Source organism: Lemur catta, chromosome 2 (assembly GCF_020740605.2).
Source record: "Lemur catta isolate mLemCat1 chromosome 2, mLemCat1.pri, whole genome shotgun sequence".
In the NCBI taxonomy this organism is placed as follows: Eukaryota; Metazoa; Chordata; class Mammalia; order Primates; family Lemuridae; genus Lemur; species Lemur catta.
In genome coordinates, this window is record NC_059129.1 from 52,137,683 (window position 1) to 52,154,227 (window position 16,545).

The following is a 16,545-nucleotide window of genomic DNA, read 5'->3' on the forward strand; positions in this document are numbered from 1 at the left end:
TAGTATAGACCTAGGAGTGGAATTGCTGGTTTGAAACACTAAGTGTCTTCAGTAGATGCTGCCAAATTATTCTTCAAGGTCGTGATGCTAATTGTACTCTGCAAGCAATGTCTGAGAGATATGTGCTTCTGTTATATTAAGGATATCAATCCTACCTATATTTATTCCAATTATTACTCCAAGTTTGCCTTTTAAAGTTTGTTTTTTTTTTTTTTTTTTTTTTTTTTTTTGAGACAGAGTCTCACTTTGTTGCCCGGGCTAGAGTGAGTGCCGTGGCATCAGCCTAGCTCACAGCAACCTCAGACTCCTGGGCTTAAGCGATCCTACTGCCTCAGCCTCCCGAGTAGCTGGGACTACAGGCATGAGCCACCATGCCCGGCTAATTTTTTTTTTTTTGTATATATATTTTTAGTTGGCCAGATAATTTCTTTCTATTTTTAGTAGAGACGGGGTCTCACTCTTGCTCAGGCTGGTCTCGAACTCCTGACCTCGAGCGATCCACCCGCCTCGGCCTCCCAGAGCTAGGATTACAGGCGTGAGCCACCGCGCCCGGCCTAAAGTTTGTTTTTTAAGTTTAAAAATAGGCTGGGCATGGTGGCTCACGCCTATAATCCTAGCACTTTGGGCAGCGAGGCAGGATTGCTTGAGGCCAGGAGTTTGAGTTCAGTCTGAGCAAGAGAGGGAGCCCGTCTCTACAAAAAATTAGAAATATTAGCTGGTCATGGTGGCATGTGCCTGTAGTCCCAGTTACACAGGAGGCTGAGGCAGGAGGATCACTTGAGCCTAGGAGTTTGCCTGGGTGACACAGCAATACCCTGTCTCAAAATAAAAAGGGAGTTAAAGTCATTAAAAAAATTTTTTTTGGTGATTAGTTTTTTTCCCCCCAGCTTTGGACCTTTCCTAAAACACAAAACAGTTAATTTTCCCTAATGATATTTATTACAAAATCCAATCCTTCTTGATTTCTTCAGGATGCTTATATGTGTTTCAAGTTGTTTCTGGGTTATCACGTCTCAACAACCTGTGTCTAATGCCAGTATTATACTGGTTTTTTAAAATACTGTAGGTTTGATATTTTACTATCTGGAGAGGTAAATCAATCCTTATCTTCTTCAAAATGTGCTTTTTTTCCCCTAAAAAACTATTCCCTACATCAACCCATTGCTAAAGTTGCTAAAGCAAGGCTCTGTCCAATATTCTCTGATACATACCACTGGAAATACAAGCCCAGCTAACGCCACTAGGGACTAGATATATACCTTTCAATCGTGTTAGCCAAAGAACCTCTTTCATGGAAGTGTAAATCAGCATGATAAAAGCTAAGCTGCCATGATTGTCACTGGGTTGGGAAACTGAGGACAAGAAATGCATAGTTTGCAATCCAATGGAATAGGCAATGCTCTGCAAAGTCAGAAATTGATAACTACAAGTGGGAATGTAACAGGCTGAGATCCACTATGTGAATACTTCTGGGGACATAAAATTTGCTTCAGTAACAAATACATGAGTAACTTCATCATACATAATATTCACCAAACACACTCATCTCTCTTGATCAGAAATACTTCATTCTAGGCCGGGCGCGGTGGCTCACACCTGTAATCCTAGCTCTGGGAGGCCGAGGCGGGTGGATCGCTCGAGGTCAGGAGTTCGAGACCAGCCTGAGCAAGAGTGAGACCCTGTCTCTACTAAAAATAGAAAGAAATTATCTGGCAAACTAACAATATATATACAAAAAAAATTAGCCGGGCATGGTGGCTCATGCCTGTAGTCCCAGCTACTCGGGAGGCTGAGGCAGTAGGATCGCTTAAGCCCAGGAGTCTGAGGTTGCTGTGAGCCAGGCTGATGCCACGGCACTCACTCTAGCCCGGGCAACAGAGAGAGACTCTGTCTCAAAAAAAAAAAAAAAAAGAAATACTTCATTCTGACCCACTTCATTTTGGTGAAGAAAAAAAGAATAGGTTTTAGAGTTAAGAAATTTACTTTAAGTCATTAACAAGGCCAAATACTACCACCCAGAATTTTCCTAAGGAAAAAAGAATTTAGTTCTATTTGTTTTTCTCTCTGCCGCCTGTTCTGACTCCTACCAAATTTCTAAAACAATCTGTCACCTTATGCTTTGTTTGAAGCCCACATGTTTCTCCTACATACAGTCTAAACTTTTTTCAGGGGGTACATTTTGACCAACCAGTATCTGGTATTTTGACCAAATACCATTTCCTATTCAAAGATGTATTGTAAAATCTAGCCTACAACCAACTAGGCACCTTCCTCCCCCAAATACTGCCAGTCCTTTTGTAAATCTTAAAGACAAAACTTGACAAACTTTGACTATTTCCTTCTATTGCCTTCAAGCAGGATCATATCCACATGTTTGGATCCATTCAAACTGTCTAACTTAAACGCCAGAAAAGGAAACAGCAGGAGTGTTTCCCTTGATTTGAGAAGGGACTTTCCTGATTTGCCACACTTACTCTATTAGGTAAGAGCCATCTAAACCTGTAAAAGGGCTAACTTAGTAAAAAAATGCAGAATCCAAGTAAGGTTTCTCATCTAGAGTTGGGGAAAACTCAGAATACTATCATTTGTTTTTTTTTGTTATAGCACAACTTATATATTGCAAATGGACAAAAAATTAGCACCATTTATATTATCTTAAGATAAACTGCCCTTGAATGGATGCCTCCTTTTCATTACTTTGAGGTCTACAAGAAATATCTAGAAAATTTACTATTTTGGAAAGTGAAGAGTGCTTAAATCAAAGCGGGGGTAAGGAGAAGGGCTTGTGGTTTTGCTTTTTGATTAATTGGTTTAGCACTATTTTTCAGGAAGCTGAGGGAGTTTCATATTTTCTTTTTCTTTTGTGGGGGGAGACAGAGTCTTCCTCTGTCACCTGGGCTACAGTGCTGTGGCGTCATTATAACTCACTACAACCTCAAATTCCTGGGCTCAAATGATCCTCCTGCCTCAGCCTCCTGAGTAGCTGGGACTATAGCCGCAAACCACCACGCCCAGCTGATTTTTCTGGTTTTTGTACAGATGGGGGTCTCGCTCTTACTCAGGTTGGTCTCAAACTCCTGAGCTCAAGCAGTTCTCCCGCCTTGGTCTCTCAGAGTGCTAGTCATGAGTGGCATATTAACAAATTAGATCTTAGTGTCATTAACTACATCTGCTTTTGTACTGATTCACTTCAGATTGAAATGATAGCATTCTGGGCTGGCCTTTGAGTGACAGCAATGCAAAATGGCAGCCACCACAGGCTTGGATAATTCATGAAAACCAAATATATAGCCTTAAAATAGAATGGACCTAAATGCCCAGAAGCTCCCCCTTTCTATGCTTTGTAACAAAAATTAATATGAATGAAGTTAATAGTTCTAATGGAATGGTGGACCCAACAACCATATCAGTGCTAGCAAAATGGCAGCATTCATGTAGCATTAAAGTTGTCCTACAAGGGCTTCGGCACCTAATGATGTCTAAAGGAAATATGAAACTGGCTAGGCGAGATGGCTCATGCCTGTAATCCTCAAAACTCAATCCAGGAGTTAGAGTTTGCTGTGAGCTAGGCTGACGCCATGGCACTCTAGCCTGGGCAACAGAGTGAGACTCTGTCTCAATAAAAAAAAGCCTCTCATCAGAAAAAGCACTATATCTCACTTATCATCAAGGGACTTAGTGATTCTTTTCAAAACTAACCTAGAAAACACCAAGATGTAATCATCATAAAATCAGCTATGATCCAATCATTTTAATCTAATTGATGGGGTTAATAGGGTAAGTGCTGCTATTTAAGTAATTATAGCTATATGTAAGGTAATGTTCTAAGAGAAGGGTGATAGGTCATATGAAGTATAGAAAAATAAGACCTGTTTATTCAGCATTATTCAGGGGAGGGGACACTTATTAGCCAATACGAATATTCTGGTCCATCTGCCATAAACTGAAAAGGATGCTTAATGGCAAATATCTCTTAAGATTATCCAATTCAAAGTTGGATATCACTGTCCTCCTTGCAATAGCTATCCTACCTGTGGCTCTGTGGGTTATCAGGCTCATCTTATCATATCCTTAAAAATAAATGCTAAATGTTGTAGGTTTTGGTCCCAGCTCTGTCATTTACTAGCTACTTGAAAATGAGTATGTTATATAACCCCCTCTAAATCTTGGTTTCCTCTTACATGAGCTGCCCATCCACAGATTTTCCTGTCCCTCTCTTAGTTAAAAAGAGATCAAAACCATTATGCAGTCAGCATGGGAAATAGTTACTTACCTCTCTATCTAGTGTTCGAAACATCTGGTTGATCACACTTTCCAAGAAAAAGGTCATGGCTTCCCACTGCGCAAATGAAGGGGAGAAGATGGAGCAGAGGCTTCCTTCTCCAGTTCCAGTGGCAGGAGAACACACTTTTAAAATACACAAATGGTTATCAGCATTGAAGGATCACAGAAGACACAATGGGGCCTTACAGACTACCTGGTAATTTCGCAGTTGAAGGAACGGGGTAATCTAATCCCTCTCAGTCTGAGGAAAGAAAAGAACATGAGTGCTGAAAGCAGAGAGATAGGCTGGGGTTCCTACCCTACCCCTACCTCTTTTTTTTTTTTTTTTTTTTTGAGACAGAGTCTTGCTCTGTTGCCTGGGCTAGAGTGAGTGTCGTGGCGTCAGCCTAGCTCACAGCAACCTCAAACTCCTGGGCTTAAGCAATCCTACTGCCTCAGCCTCCCGAGTAGCTGGGACTACAGGCATGCGCCACCATGCCTGGCTAATTTTTTTCTATATATATTTTAGTTGGCCAGCTAATTTGTTTCTATTTTTAGTAGAGACAGGGTCTCACTCTTGCTCAGGCTGGTCTCGAACTCCTGACCTCGAGCAATCCACCCGCCTCAGCCTCCCAGAGTGCTATTATTACAGGCGTGAGCCACCGCGCCCGGCCCCTACCCCTACCCCTACCTCTTAACAATGACCTATGTGAACTAACTTCTTTGAGCTCTGTTATAAAAACTTTTTTTTTTTTTTTTTGAGACAGTCTTCCTCTGTCACCTGGGCTATAGAGTACCGTGGGCATCAGCCTAATTCACAGCAACCTCAAACTCCTGGGCGCAAGTGATCCTCCTGCTTCAGCCTCCCGAGTAGCTGGGACACACAACGCCTGGCTAATTCTTCTCTATTTTTAGTAGAGATGGGGTCTCACTCTTGCTCAGGCTAGTCTCAAACTCCTGAGCTCAAGCGATCCTCCGGCCTCAGCTTCTCAGAGTGCTAGGATTATAGGTGTGAGCCACCACGCCCAGCCCATAAAAACTAGAGTACTGTGTGAAAATATGCATGTAAGCATCAAAAACAGTGGCTGGCCCATTAGAGATACTTGATAAATATTAGTTTCTTCCCTCCTCCCACTTTATAATCTGTCAATGAGAATCTAAATAATTAAGATATTTAAGACCATAAAGAATCTTTCCAATAAAGAAATATCAGATACAAAAGACTGTTTTATATCCAATAGCCTCATGACAATCATAAGGGCTACATTTAGAGAACTTTGCCATCCTCCAACTTCACAAATTATCACCAAAGCAAATTACTCAAAGAGCAAGGCACAGGCAAAAAGATTTACGAATTGCTTTTCTTGCTTACATATAGTACTCCTTACTAACTTTATCTTGCTACAACATATTTGGGCCTCTTCAAACTTTCAATTTACCAGATGCCAGAGACACTCAGAGTTGATTAGGAATACTCACAACTGAATGTTAAATCCCATCAATGTGGAAATCAACCATTAGTACGGAGCTTTTTTAAAGTGGTGACTTGCACAAGTTAATTCACCCTTTCTTGCTTTATTAATCCTGTCACACACAGCATGACAGACAGACAGAAAATTCACTGGCTGATGCATTTGGGTAGGGGGGTTTATTTTGATTCTATATAAAGTGGAATTTCCCAAAGGCTTTGAGGTGGCTGAATGATATGAGAAGTCTCTGTAGTGTTCCCATTATGCCTGATAGGAGATAGTGCTATGTGATAACTTTGTTGAAAAGTTTTTAAAAGTTAGGTCTAAGCATGTGATTTGTTAAGATGGTGCCTGAAGTGAAGCAATAATATAAACAACTGGTTGATTTTGTCAGAAAAGAAAAACGGGCTGGGCGAGGTGGCTTACTATAATGCTAGCACTTGGGGAGGCCAAGGTGGGAGGATTGCTTGAGCCCAGGAGTTTGAAGTTGCAGTGAGCTATGAAAGCAAAACTTATAAGGATCTGGTTTTACCCTATTTTAAACAGATTTAAAATGTGGTATTACCTGCTTTGTGTGAGCCAATGAAAATGCTCACTCCCTAGGATGGAATTAGGCAGTGAGCAAAGCTATTTTTTTAACAGGATTAATACACTGTTCTGATATGCGGCTCAGGTTTATTTCCTATGTACAGTTTTGATACTGTTAACAATACTTCACTAATGTTTAATAATGAAAAAAACTTACAATTCAGGGATCCAGCACCAACAGAAGTTGTTAGCTGATACTTTAGCCATTCCCTAGCCATCTGGAAGCTAGTCTTGGGATCCAAACGACATGCCAACCTCATCACCTCTCCTTGTTGGGCCCGGGAGGCTGCCAAGGGAAAAACACCAAGGGAAGGACATGAATCAGTAACTAGCATAAAACAGATTATTCATTTACCATTCCAGGGGGAAAGTGTTCAAAGAAACTGTTTTACAGACTTGTGCTTTAAATATAATAATCACTCAATAAAACTTTGTTCAATAATAAATCCAGAAATTTTTAAAAATAAATGATCTGTGGAAGCTGTCTTACTAGCCAGGTCCTATAAGTGGCAAATTAAAATCAGTCTCCTATTTCTGTTGGAATTAAAAGGAAATCAGGTTACTGGGATGTAAAATGGTACAGCTGCTGTGGAAAATAATTTGGCAGTTCCTCAAAATATCAAACATGGAATTGTCATATTACCTAGCTACTCCAAGTTACATACCCAAAAGAAATAAAAATATATATCCACACAAAAGCTTATATGCAGATACTCACAGCAGCATTATTTGTAATAGTCAAAAAGTGGGAAGTAACTCAAATCATCATCAACTGATGAATAAATAAAATGTATCCACACAATGAAATATTATTATTGGCAATAAAAATAAATGAAGTACTGATATATGCTACAATAGGCATGAATCATAAAAACATTATACAAAGTGAAAGAAGGCAGTCACAACAGACCACGAATTGTATGACTGCATTTACATGAAATGTTCACAATAGGCAAAACAGAGAGACAGAAAGTAGATTACCAGTTGCCCAGGGCTGAGAGGGATGAGAAGATTGAGGGAAAATATTCTAAAATTGATTGCTGTGATGATTGCTCAATTCTGTACAAATGCTAAAAACCATTGAGTTGTATACTATAAATGGGTGAATTCTACAGTAAATGAATTTTATCTCAATAAAGCTGTTACTTAAAAAGAAAAAAAGCCAGGTGTGGTGGCTCATGCCTGTAATCCCAGCACCTTGGGAGGCCAAGGCAGGAGGATTGCTTGAGGCCAGGAGTTTGCAACCAGCCTGAGCAACATAGCAAGACCCCATCTCTTAAAAAAAAAGTATCAGAAGAGCATGGTGGTATGTGTCTTTAGTGCCAGCTACTCTGGAGTCTGAGAGGCGGGAGGATCACTTGAGCCCAGTTCAAGGTTGCAAGGAGCTTTGATCACCACTGCTCTCCAGCCTGGGCCACAAAGAAAACCCTGATCGATCTTTTGGGAAAGAAAGAACCACAAGGTAAGATGATATTTAATCCTAAGTATGAAAAAAATTCAAAAGTGTCTTAAGTATGGTTACCATGCCTAAACATCAATGTCCAAACACTGTGTGTTTGTGGTGTAGAACAAAGAATATGATGCCTGGAATGTAAGCCTTGCACCCTTCTGCAATGGGAAACTAGGGCTTATGCAGGCTGTCAGCCAGGTTTGAGGATCTTGATCTTTATTAAGAACCCCAAGCCACAGGCGCCATGATTCATAACTTTAGATGCCATTCTGAGACTGCTGGGAGAAATGTCAGGCCAGTATCACTTACAATTGAAGAAAGCATTGAAGTCCTCATCGCTATCAAAATCAAATCGAGAATATTCACAGCTAGGGCTGTCTGTTTTAGAAGGAAAGCCCATCTGGAAAGAGAAAGGTAATTGGGATAGGGAATGAAAATGGACCTAATAAAACAGTACTCAGGCTTCAGAAGCTCAAGCACTTCTTGATTTAAGAATTAAGGGTTTTGAGTGAGATTTTTATGATAAATAACTACTTTGGTTCTATCAGAAGTTGACAGTTTGCTCCCAGCTCCTGAGAGTGGTAGAAAACAGAACACTTTTAGTTGATACCTCCTTCCAAGTTCATTAGGGAGAATTAAATTCTGGAATTTGTTTAGGGTCTGTAAGTATGAATGTATCCCAAGACAAAGTGATAATTCAGCATGCAATAAGGAAGAAAGAATTGAGAACTACTTGCCCCATTAAATGCTGAACACTGAGAATAAACATGTACAACTTTAAGTGCTGAAGACCATGGCGAAGAATGTCCTAGGTAGATTCTCTGAGCAAATAAGGGGACCCTTGAATGGGACCCATTCTCTGACTTTACATATCAAGATTAAGAATCTGTCAGCTGCAAGAGCTCTTAGCAGATCTCAGGAAATTTAGGAACAACTCTTGGATGAGGTAGTGAGCAATCTTTGCTTCCACTCTCCCTCCATTCTCATTTGCCTTCCTGACTCTCACTTGGCCTTCAGAAACGACTCTCAGATGTGACCTCTGCTTGGAATCTTCCTAATTCCATCCTCCTATGTACTTGCAAAGAATTTTGCTTTTAACTCTCTGGCAATTATTGTATTAGGTATGGTCACTGCTCTTGTTCAAACACCTAGCCCAATGCTTGATATATAAGTGCTCCAAAATATGGAAAAGCAGTTATAATAACCAGTATGGACTGCTTTCTCCCTGAGAAATAAGAATAGGCCCAAGGAAGGGATCTTAGTGACTAACAAAGGGTTGTCAATAATGCCTCATTATTATGTGTATTCACCTACACTCCACATGTTTAGATTCCCATTATATACCTTGACCAAGTTAGTCATAGAAGCACGAAGATATTTTGGTATCATTGCTAACAGCAAAGGATCACGAGATAGGATCTCATGACGGAAAAGGGCTCCCCAAGTCATCTGAGTTGAAGAGCGCAAAAACTAAAGGGAAAAAAAGAAAAGAAAACCTCAGTTTAAGTATTTGAATTCTACAGAACCAAGATTATTACTTAACTTAGCAGTTACCAACTACATTTTTTCATAGAAATAAATCTCTACAATACTTTGAATGGTCTCTACTACAGTGCATCAGTAATGACCTGACTATAGAGGCTGTGGGTGGGTGTAATTCCTGGAGTGTGGGTTGAACCTTATCACTCTTCTGTGCAGGAAAGGATAATGGAGTCTCAGAGTGATATTAGAAGGAAAAGCTTGAACTGGATGAAATTAATTGTGTAATAACACAATTAATCAGACTTCTCTTTTTGTAACTTTCAGTTTTATAACTTTAGTACCAAATCACCCAGGACACACCTCACTTCTGACTTACCACAATCCAAAAATTACCTGCGGGAAAAAGCTGCTGATCTAGACAGTAAAATGCTTGGCTCGGGAAGAAGATCCAATAATTATCTTAATGAAATGACACTGTAAATGATTCCCTAGGGCCTGAAGAGTCAAATTTTACACCTGAGCTTCAACATTACTTCAGGCCATAGTGCTTAATTTTGGTTCACCTAACTAAAATTTTGAAAAGTTACCTCCATAAAATTTACCTGACTTGGGTGGGTTGTGAAAGCAAGAAAAGATTCCAGGTATTTCCCAAAGTTCGCTGGTGTTTCTACATCAGAATCTACACCCTGTAGGAGTAAAAGACAACTACATTAATGATGTTGATGGGGGATGAGGGGAGGAGCGAGGGAGTAATACAAATAGATGAATTAAACCCTCAAAAAAGTTTGTTCTGAAAGGACTTTGTACTTCTTTTGGCTAAAGAAAGGCATCACTTCAGGGGCTAATATATAGGAAAGCTACTTTACCCCCTCAGTCATCATAAAACTCATCCTGTGATCAAATAGTAAAATGAAAAAGAACATTCATTTCAGAAATTAGAGAAAGAAAAAAAATTCATACTACTTTTTCAGTTCCAGCCTACTCATATCTCTGTGACCCAAGCTCCATGGTATATGTCTTGTGTCTGAAACTATCCTCTCTAACCATTTAAACCACCACAAAAAGATATAACATCAATTGCAAATGTCTATCTTCCAACTTGTAAGACTGAGTATTAAATATTTCCCTAATATTTAATAAACCTAAAACAGACTTTTCTAGGTCAATCAGTCTAAAGTTTTCTTTCATGATCCAATATATTGTTTAGATTGGGAGAAGGGGTTCTTTATTCAAGTCCATGTTTCATGGGCTAATAGAACTTAAAAGGGTAATGCACTCAGCAGATTGATGTTCTACAAGTACCAAAATTCAAAAGAATAGTAATATTGACTTTATGAAATAATAGATGTAGACGTTTGCTGTTGATATTAATAATTCTATTTTTGTTTAAAGAAATTTATATCCTTCAAACATTACATTAAAATCACTCAATCTATGCAATCACATGAAATATGTAGGGCGATGCCCTGTCAGAATAAAATCAATGGCATCTGCAACCCCTTATGAAATATAACTTTCTAAATGCTCTCCCCAAATGGCCTTGAAGCTCTCCAGAAAACAAGCACTAGCTTACCAGCAATGCACACAGCTGATTGCCCAGTGCACTCAACACCTGACAGAGTCTCTTCAGAAAGACATAGTGTTTTTCTACTAAGCCTCCTCCGTCAGCAGTCCTGTAAGATGAGAGAATTCCTTATACCACTGATAAAATAAAAAGGACGGTAATAAAAACATGACTTTGTGTCTCACTTCTCCAATCACTTAGTTCAGGTTTATTATTCAAGAATCCAAATAGCTCTGCTAAATTAAAAAAAAAATTATTTGGTGGCAAAACCCGTCCTGAAATAATATAGGACTATTCATAGCAACAGCAATTAATAACGGCTAGTATGAACAGCAGCCATATGAGCTGCCTTCTGGAGGCAGAAGAGTATAATGTAAAAAGCAGGGGCCCTGGGGAAAATAAAGCCTAGGCTCTTGTGATGCAGAAGGGCGGTATGGTGTTAGTTTCCAGTGCAGGCTCTGCAGCCTGACTGCCTGGGTTTCAATCATAGCTTAACTAACCATGGGTAAGGTATGGTACCCATAGCACAAATGGAAATGGGACACCACAGTGTGAATGTCATGGTCTCTATGGAACTAAGAAATGGACCTGTAAGCAGTAACTACAGTGGCTACCTAAAAGGCATGTTATTCATTTAATTAACAGGACTCCTTAAAAACAGAGATGCAGTCCCCATAGGAAAGAAAGCCATGATAAACGCATATCAGAACGGATAGCAAGCGATTTTAAGTAATACGTATGTGTCTCACACCTTTACATTTCTCCATAGGACCAAGAATAAGTGAAGAGTATCAAAAAAAGCAACAGCTTTAACTATTTGTAATACATAGTTATACCTGACTTCCTAGTAAGAAACAAATATCAGGAAATGCTTTACTATTTTCCAGAGCAATTGGTAGAAAATAAGCAGAAGCCAATCCAACCATGCATTGCTTAACAACAGTGATAAACTTTGAGAAATGCATCATTAGGCAGTTTCGTTGTCATTGTACAAACATTATGGTTTACTTACACAAACCTAGACGGCATAGCCTACTACATGCCTAGGCTATATGGTATAGCCTATTGCTCCTAGGCTACAAACCTGTACAGCATGTTAGTGACTGAATACTGCAGGCAATTGTAATGTAACGGTTAAGTATTTGCATGTGTTTCTAAACATAAAAAAGGTACAACAAAGGCTGGGTACAGTGGCTCATGCCTGTAATCCCAGTGCTTTGGGAGGCTGTGGCAAGAGGATCACTTGAACCCAGGAGTTTGAGGCTGCAGTGAGCTATGATCCCATTATTGCACTCCAGCCTGGGCAACAGAGCAAGACCCTGTCTCTAAAAAAAAAAAAAAAAAAAAAAAAGAAGGTTGGTTTTGCTGGTCTGAGTGCAGTGGTTTTTACAACTAATTGATCACTACCAGTTACAGATTCCTTTGTTCCTTCCCCACTCCCACTGCTTCACTTGACTAGCCTTAATATAAATAAATAAAAAATTTAAAAAAAGAAAGAAAAAGAAAAACGTTGCAGTAAAAATACAGTATAAAAGATAAAAATTAGTATGCCTATATGGAGCATTTACCATGAATTGAGCTTGCAGGACTAGAAGTTGCTCTGAGGCACTCGGTGAGTAGTAAGTAAATGTGAAGGCCTAGGACATTACTGTACACTAACGCAGACTTTATAAACACTGTCCACTTAGGCTACTCTAAATTTATTTAAAAATTTTTCTTTCTTCCATAATCAATTAACCTTAGCTTACTGTAACTTTTTTACTTTATAAACTTAATATATTAAACTTTTTTGACTCTTCTGTAATAACACAAGCTTAAAGCATAAACACATTGTACAGCTATACAAAAATATTTTCTTTCTTTATATCCTATTCTATAAGCTTTTTGCTACTTTAAAATTTTTTTTAAACTCTTTAAACTTTTTTGTTAAAAACACAAACACACACATTAGCCTAGGCCTACACAAGGTCAGGATCATCAATATCACTGTCTTCCACCTCCACATCTTGTCCCACTGGAAGGTCTTCAGGGGCAATAACACGCATGGAACTGTTATCTCCTATGATAACAATGCCTTCTTCTGGAATACCTCCTGAAGGACCTGCCTGAGGATGTTTTATAGTTAACTTTCTTTTTAAATAAGTAGTATACTCTAAAATAATGATTAAAAATACAGTAATATATAAAACAGTGACATAGTCGCTTAATATCATTATCAAGTATATGTACCGTATACACAAATGTGCTACACTTTTATATGACTGGCAATGCAGTAGGCTTATTTACACCAGCATCACCACAAACACATGAGTAACGCAATGCACTGTGATGTTATGATGGCTATGATGTTACAAGGCAATAGGAATTTTCAGCTCCATTATAATTTTACGGGACCACCATTGTATCTGTGGTCCATCGTTGACTCAAATGTCATTATGTGGTGCATGACTGTATTTCAGTACATAAAATGTGTTTTATGCACACATCTCTCAGTTTATTCCTGCTGCTTCCAAGAGCCTCAGCACTTCAGGCATTGATTACTTTGAGGAGGAGAACAGGGAAGAGCATCTGGAGTTCTGCACTCAAGGCAGGCCCTAGGACAGACTCTGGCATAGCAGATCGGCAAAGTCTTAGGCCTAGACACCAAGGCTACTTGGAGGCCTATGGATCACAGGAAGCAGAAGAGAAAATCAAGGAGATAGCTGCCTGTGGAGAATTGTAAAAGTAAGTGGGTGGTGAGTCAATGGGCACAACTTATTTCCAGCATAAGGTCTTCAAAAAGGTTGAGCAGTCCTTTTAAGATTGCCTGATTTTCTTATCCAAAAACACTGTCAACTGACTGTTAGCATTTAGATAGGAGCTTCAGATATATCCAAATAAGATCTAAAAATGACAAAGAAATTACAAAACACATTGAAAAATAAAGAAAGCCAGGAGCAGTGGCATATGCCTGTAGTCCCAGCTATTGGAGGGGCTCGCTTGTGCCCAGGAGATTGAGGCCAGCCTGTGCAACACAGCGAGACCCTCATCTCTTAAAAAAAGAAAAGAAAACAACAGATACTCACTGTGCAGCAGAGAGTATGTAATGCATGGCAACATCTCCAAATAAGACCATCAAGGGCTTCCGGTCTTCCAACTTGCCCTAGACCCAATTTTAGGGAAACACGGTTACACAAACTATTATTATTATTATTATTTTTTTTGGAGACAGAGTTTCGCTCTGTTGCCCTGGCTAGAGTGCCGTGGCATCAGCCTAGCTCACAGCAACCTCAAACTCCTGGGCTTAAGCAATCCTTCTGCCTCAGCCTCCCGAGTAGCTGGGACTGTAGGCATGTGCCACCATGCCCGGCTAATTTTTTCTATATATTTTTAGTTGTCCAGCTAATTTCTTTCTATTCTTAGTAGAGACGGGTCTCACTCTTGCTCAGGCTGGTCTCGAACTCCTGACCTGGAGCGATCCTCCCGCCTCGGCCTCCCAGAGTGCTAGGATGATAGGTGTGAGCCACCACGCCCGGCCCAAACTATTATTATTAAAAGCCTCAAAGTACTGACATCTTATATACCTATATAATCAAATATACTGACTTCATAATTTACTATATACCCTGGGGCTTAATGAACACTGGAAAAAAGCCAACTCTTTAAAACCAAATCTGGATAAGACTTACATTTTAAATGTGTTGGGCAATAATACTGATAATGATAGCAAAGTAAATTATATCCATAGATAATATTCCTATAGAGAAAAAGTCATGGTCCCAATTATTAGCCAAGACAGATATAAAGCCAGTGTAGCTACTATCTGATTCCTAGAATACACTAAGTGAGCTTTAAACTTTAACATTAGTTTTATTTCTTAAGTATAAAGTGCCAAGAATCACAGCTGTTTCAAGGATCAAATATGCAACCCATGGAGGAGAAGGAGATAAATATAAGAAATAAAACAAAATAAGAATAAAGAATATAATTTTTTAAAAATCAAACAAACAAACAAACAAAAAGAATCAAGTAGCCTAACAAATCTCTGCCAATGGATCCCTAGAATACTGGCAAACTCCTATTCAAAGGGGGTGGAAGTAGGCCTCAAGGAAAAAAACTCCAAACTTTTACATGTCTTTCTGTGACAACTTGCAATTAAACACACACACACAGCCTACCTCAGAGACTCTAAGGATAAAAGTCAGTTTGAAGTAGTAACTTACTTTTCTGCTGACTGCAATGAGAAGACATTCAGCTGCTCCCAACTGAAGTTCCTGTTCATTCAGAAGCAGGCACAGTGTCTCCAGGAGTTTACAGTTTTCAGCAGTAATGTGACTCATAGACACCCAGTCAATATAGCCTGCCAGAGTATTCAATGCTGCAACTCCTACTCGACAGTTTGCTTGAGCCTGCATGAGTAGAAATAACTTTTGACCATGAAGTCCTCACTAACAGAAAAGGAAGCGGTAGTTATAACTGAATTTCTACTTTCTAATTCTGAAAAGAAAATCATTTTTTGAAAAATGTACTCATAGTGAGACTTTATCTCTATAAGAAATAAAAAATATTAGCCAGGCATGGTGGCTCATGCCTATAATCCCAGCTACTGAGGAGGCTGAGGTGGAGGATCACTTGAGCCCAGGAGTTTGAGGCTGCAGTGAATTATGATTACACCATTGCACTCCAGTGTGGGCAAGAGCAAGACTCTGTCTCAAAAAAAAAAAAAGTACTCATGTAATAGTCACTGATAGGGAACTCAATAGGTTTTCATCTGATACAGGCAGAAACATAATTAAATGAAGGTAATTTATGACCACATTTGTAATAAATTATAGGATGTGGGCATAATTATAGGAAAACCATGTATACAAAAATATTAGATGCTAAATGCATCAAAACAATGGCTGTTCAGTAAATGTATAATTACGGTTGATTTTTATCCTTCTATTTCTTTTCTTTTCTTTTTTTTTTTTTTTGAGACAAAGAGTCTCACTCTGTTGCCCAGGCTAGAGTGCCGTGGCATCAGCCTAGCTCACAGCAACCTCAGACTCCTGGGCTCAAGCAATCCTCCTGCCTCAGCCTTCCGAGTAGCTGGGACTACAGGCATGTGCCACCATGCCTGGCTAATTTTTTTTTTCTGTATATTTTTTCTATATTTGTAGTTGTCCGGTTAATTTCTATTTTTTAGTAGAGACGGGGTCTTGCTCTTGCTCAGGCTGGTCTCAAACTCCTGACCTTGAGCGATCCTCCCGCCTCAGCCTCCCAGAGTGCTAGGATTACAGGCGGGAGCCACTTCGCCCGGCTTATCCTTCTATTTCAAATTCAAACACTGGCATTCTCAACATCTATCAATAAGACCACACTGGCATGTATGGCCATTTCATCTTTTTCAATAAATCCTAAATATTATAATTTTACCTCCCACCACAGCTCAGTGATCAAAAACAAAGCAAAAACAAAACACAAGTAAAGCTAAGGTCACCCTGCACTAGGTATATATGTATCCCCTCACCTGTAAGCCTCAAAAAAGTCTCCTTTCAACCCCACAAAGAGGTCTTACCTTAGACTCCTGAGAAGTATCTGTCTTCTGAAAAAAAGGTATAAGGATTCAATGTTGTTAATGAGTAAAAGGCTACATAGTAACTTTCCACCCCTATAACCAAGGCCCTTGAATAATGATTCTTAAATAGAGTAAAATTTTTAATCTTACAAAAGAATACAACTTTACTTAGAACACATAACTGATATTA

At 39.2% G+C, this 16,545-nt stretch overlaps 1 protein-coding gene across 2 annotated transcripts in view; it reads right to left on the bottom strand.

The window, feature by feature from the left end:
• Nucleotides 1–16,545, bottom strand: part of XPO5 (exportin 5) — a 46,805-nt gene that overhangs the window by 22,259 nt on the left and 8,001 nt on the right. For both annotated transcript variants that reach the window (XM_045542031.1, XM_045542032.1), the window contains exons 6-14: nucleotides 16,356–16,382; nucleotides 15,019–15,204; nucleotides 13,882–13,958; nucleotides 10,826–10,925; nucleotides 9,855–9,938; nucleotides 9,115–9,240; nucleotides 8,080–8,170; nucleotides 6,478–6,606; nucleotides 4,274–4,407 (exon numbers count right to left, since the gene is read on the bottom strand). In XM_045542031.1, the coding sequence (XP_045397987.1) occupies nucleotides 4,274–4,407; nucleotides 6,478–6,606; nucleotides 8,080–8,170; nucleotides 9,115–9,240; nucleotides 9,855–9,938; nucleotides 10,826–10,925; nucleotides 13,882–13,958; nucleotides 15,019–15,204; nucleotides 16,356–16,382 (954 nt within the window). The remainder of the gene's footprint in view (nucleotides 1–4,273; nucleotides 4,408–6,477; nucleotides 6,607–8,079; nucleotides 8,171–9,114; nucleotides 9,241–9,854; nucleotides 9,939–10,825; nucleotides 10,926–13,881; nucleotides 13,959–15,018; nucleotides 15,205–16,355; nucleotides 16,383–16,545) is intronic.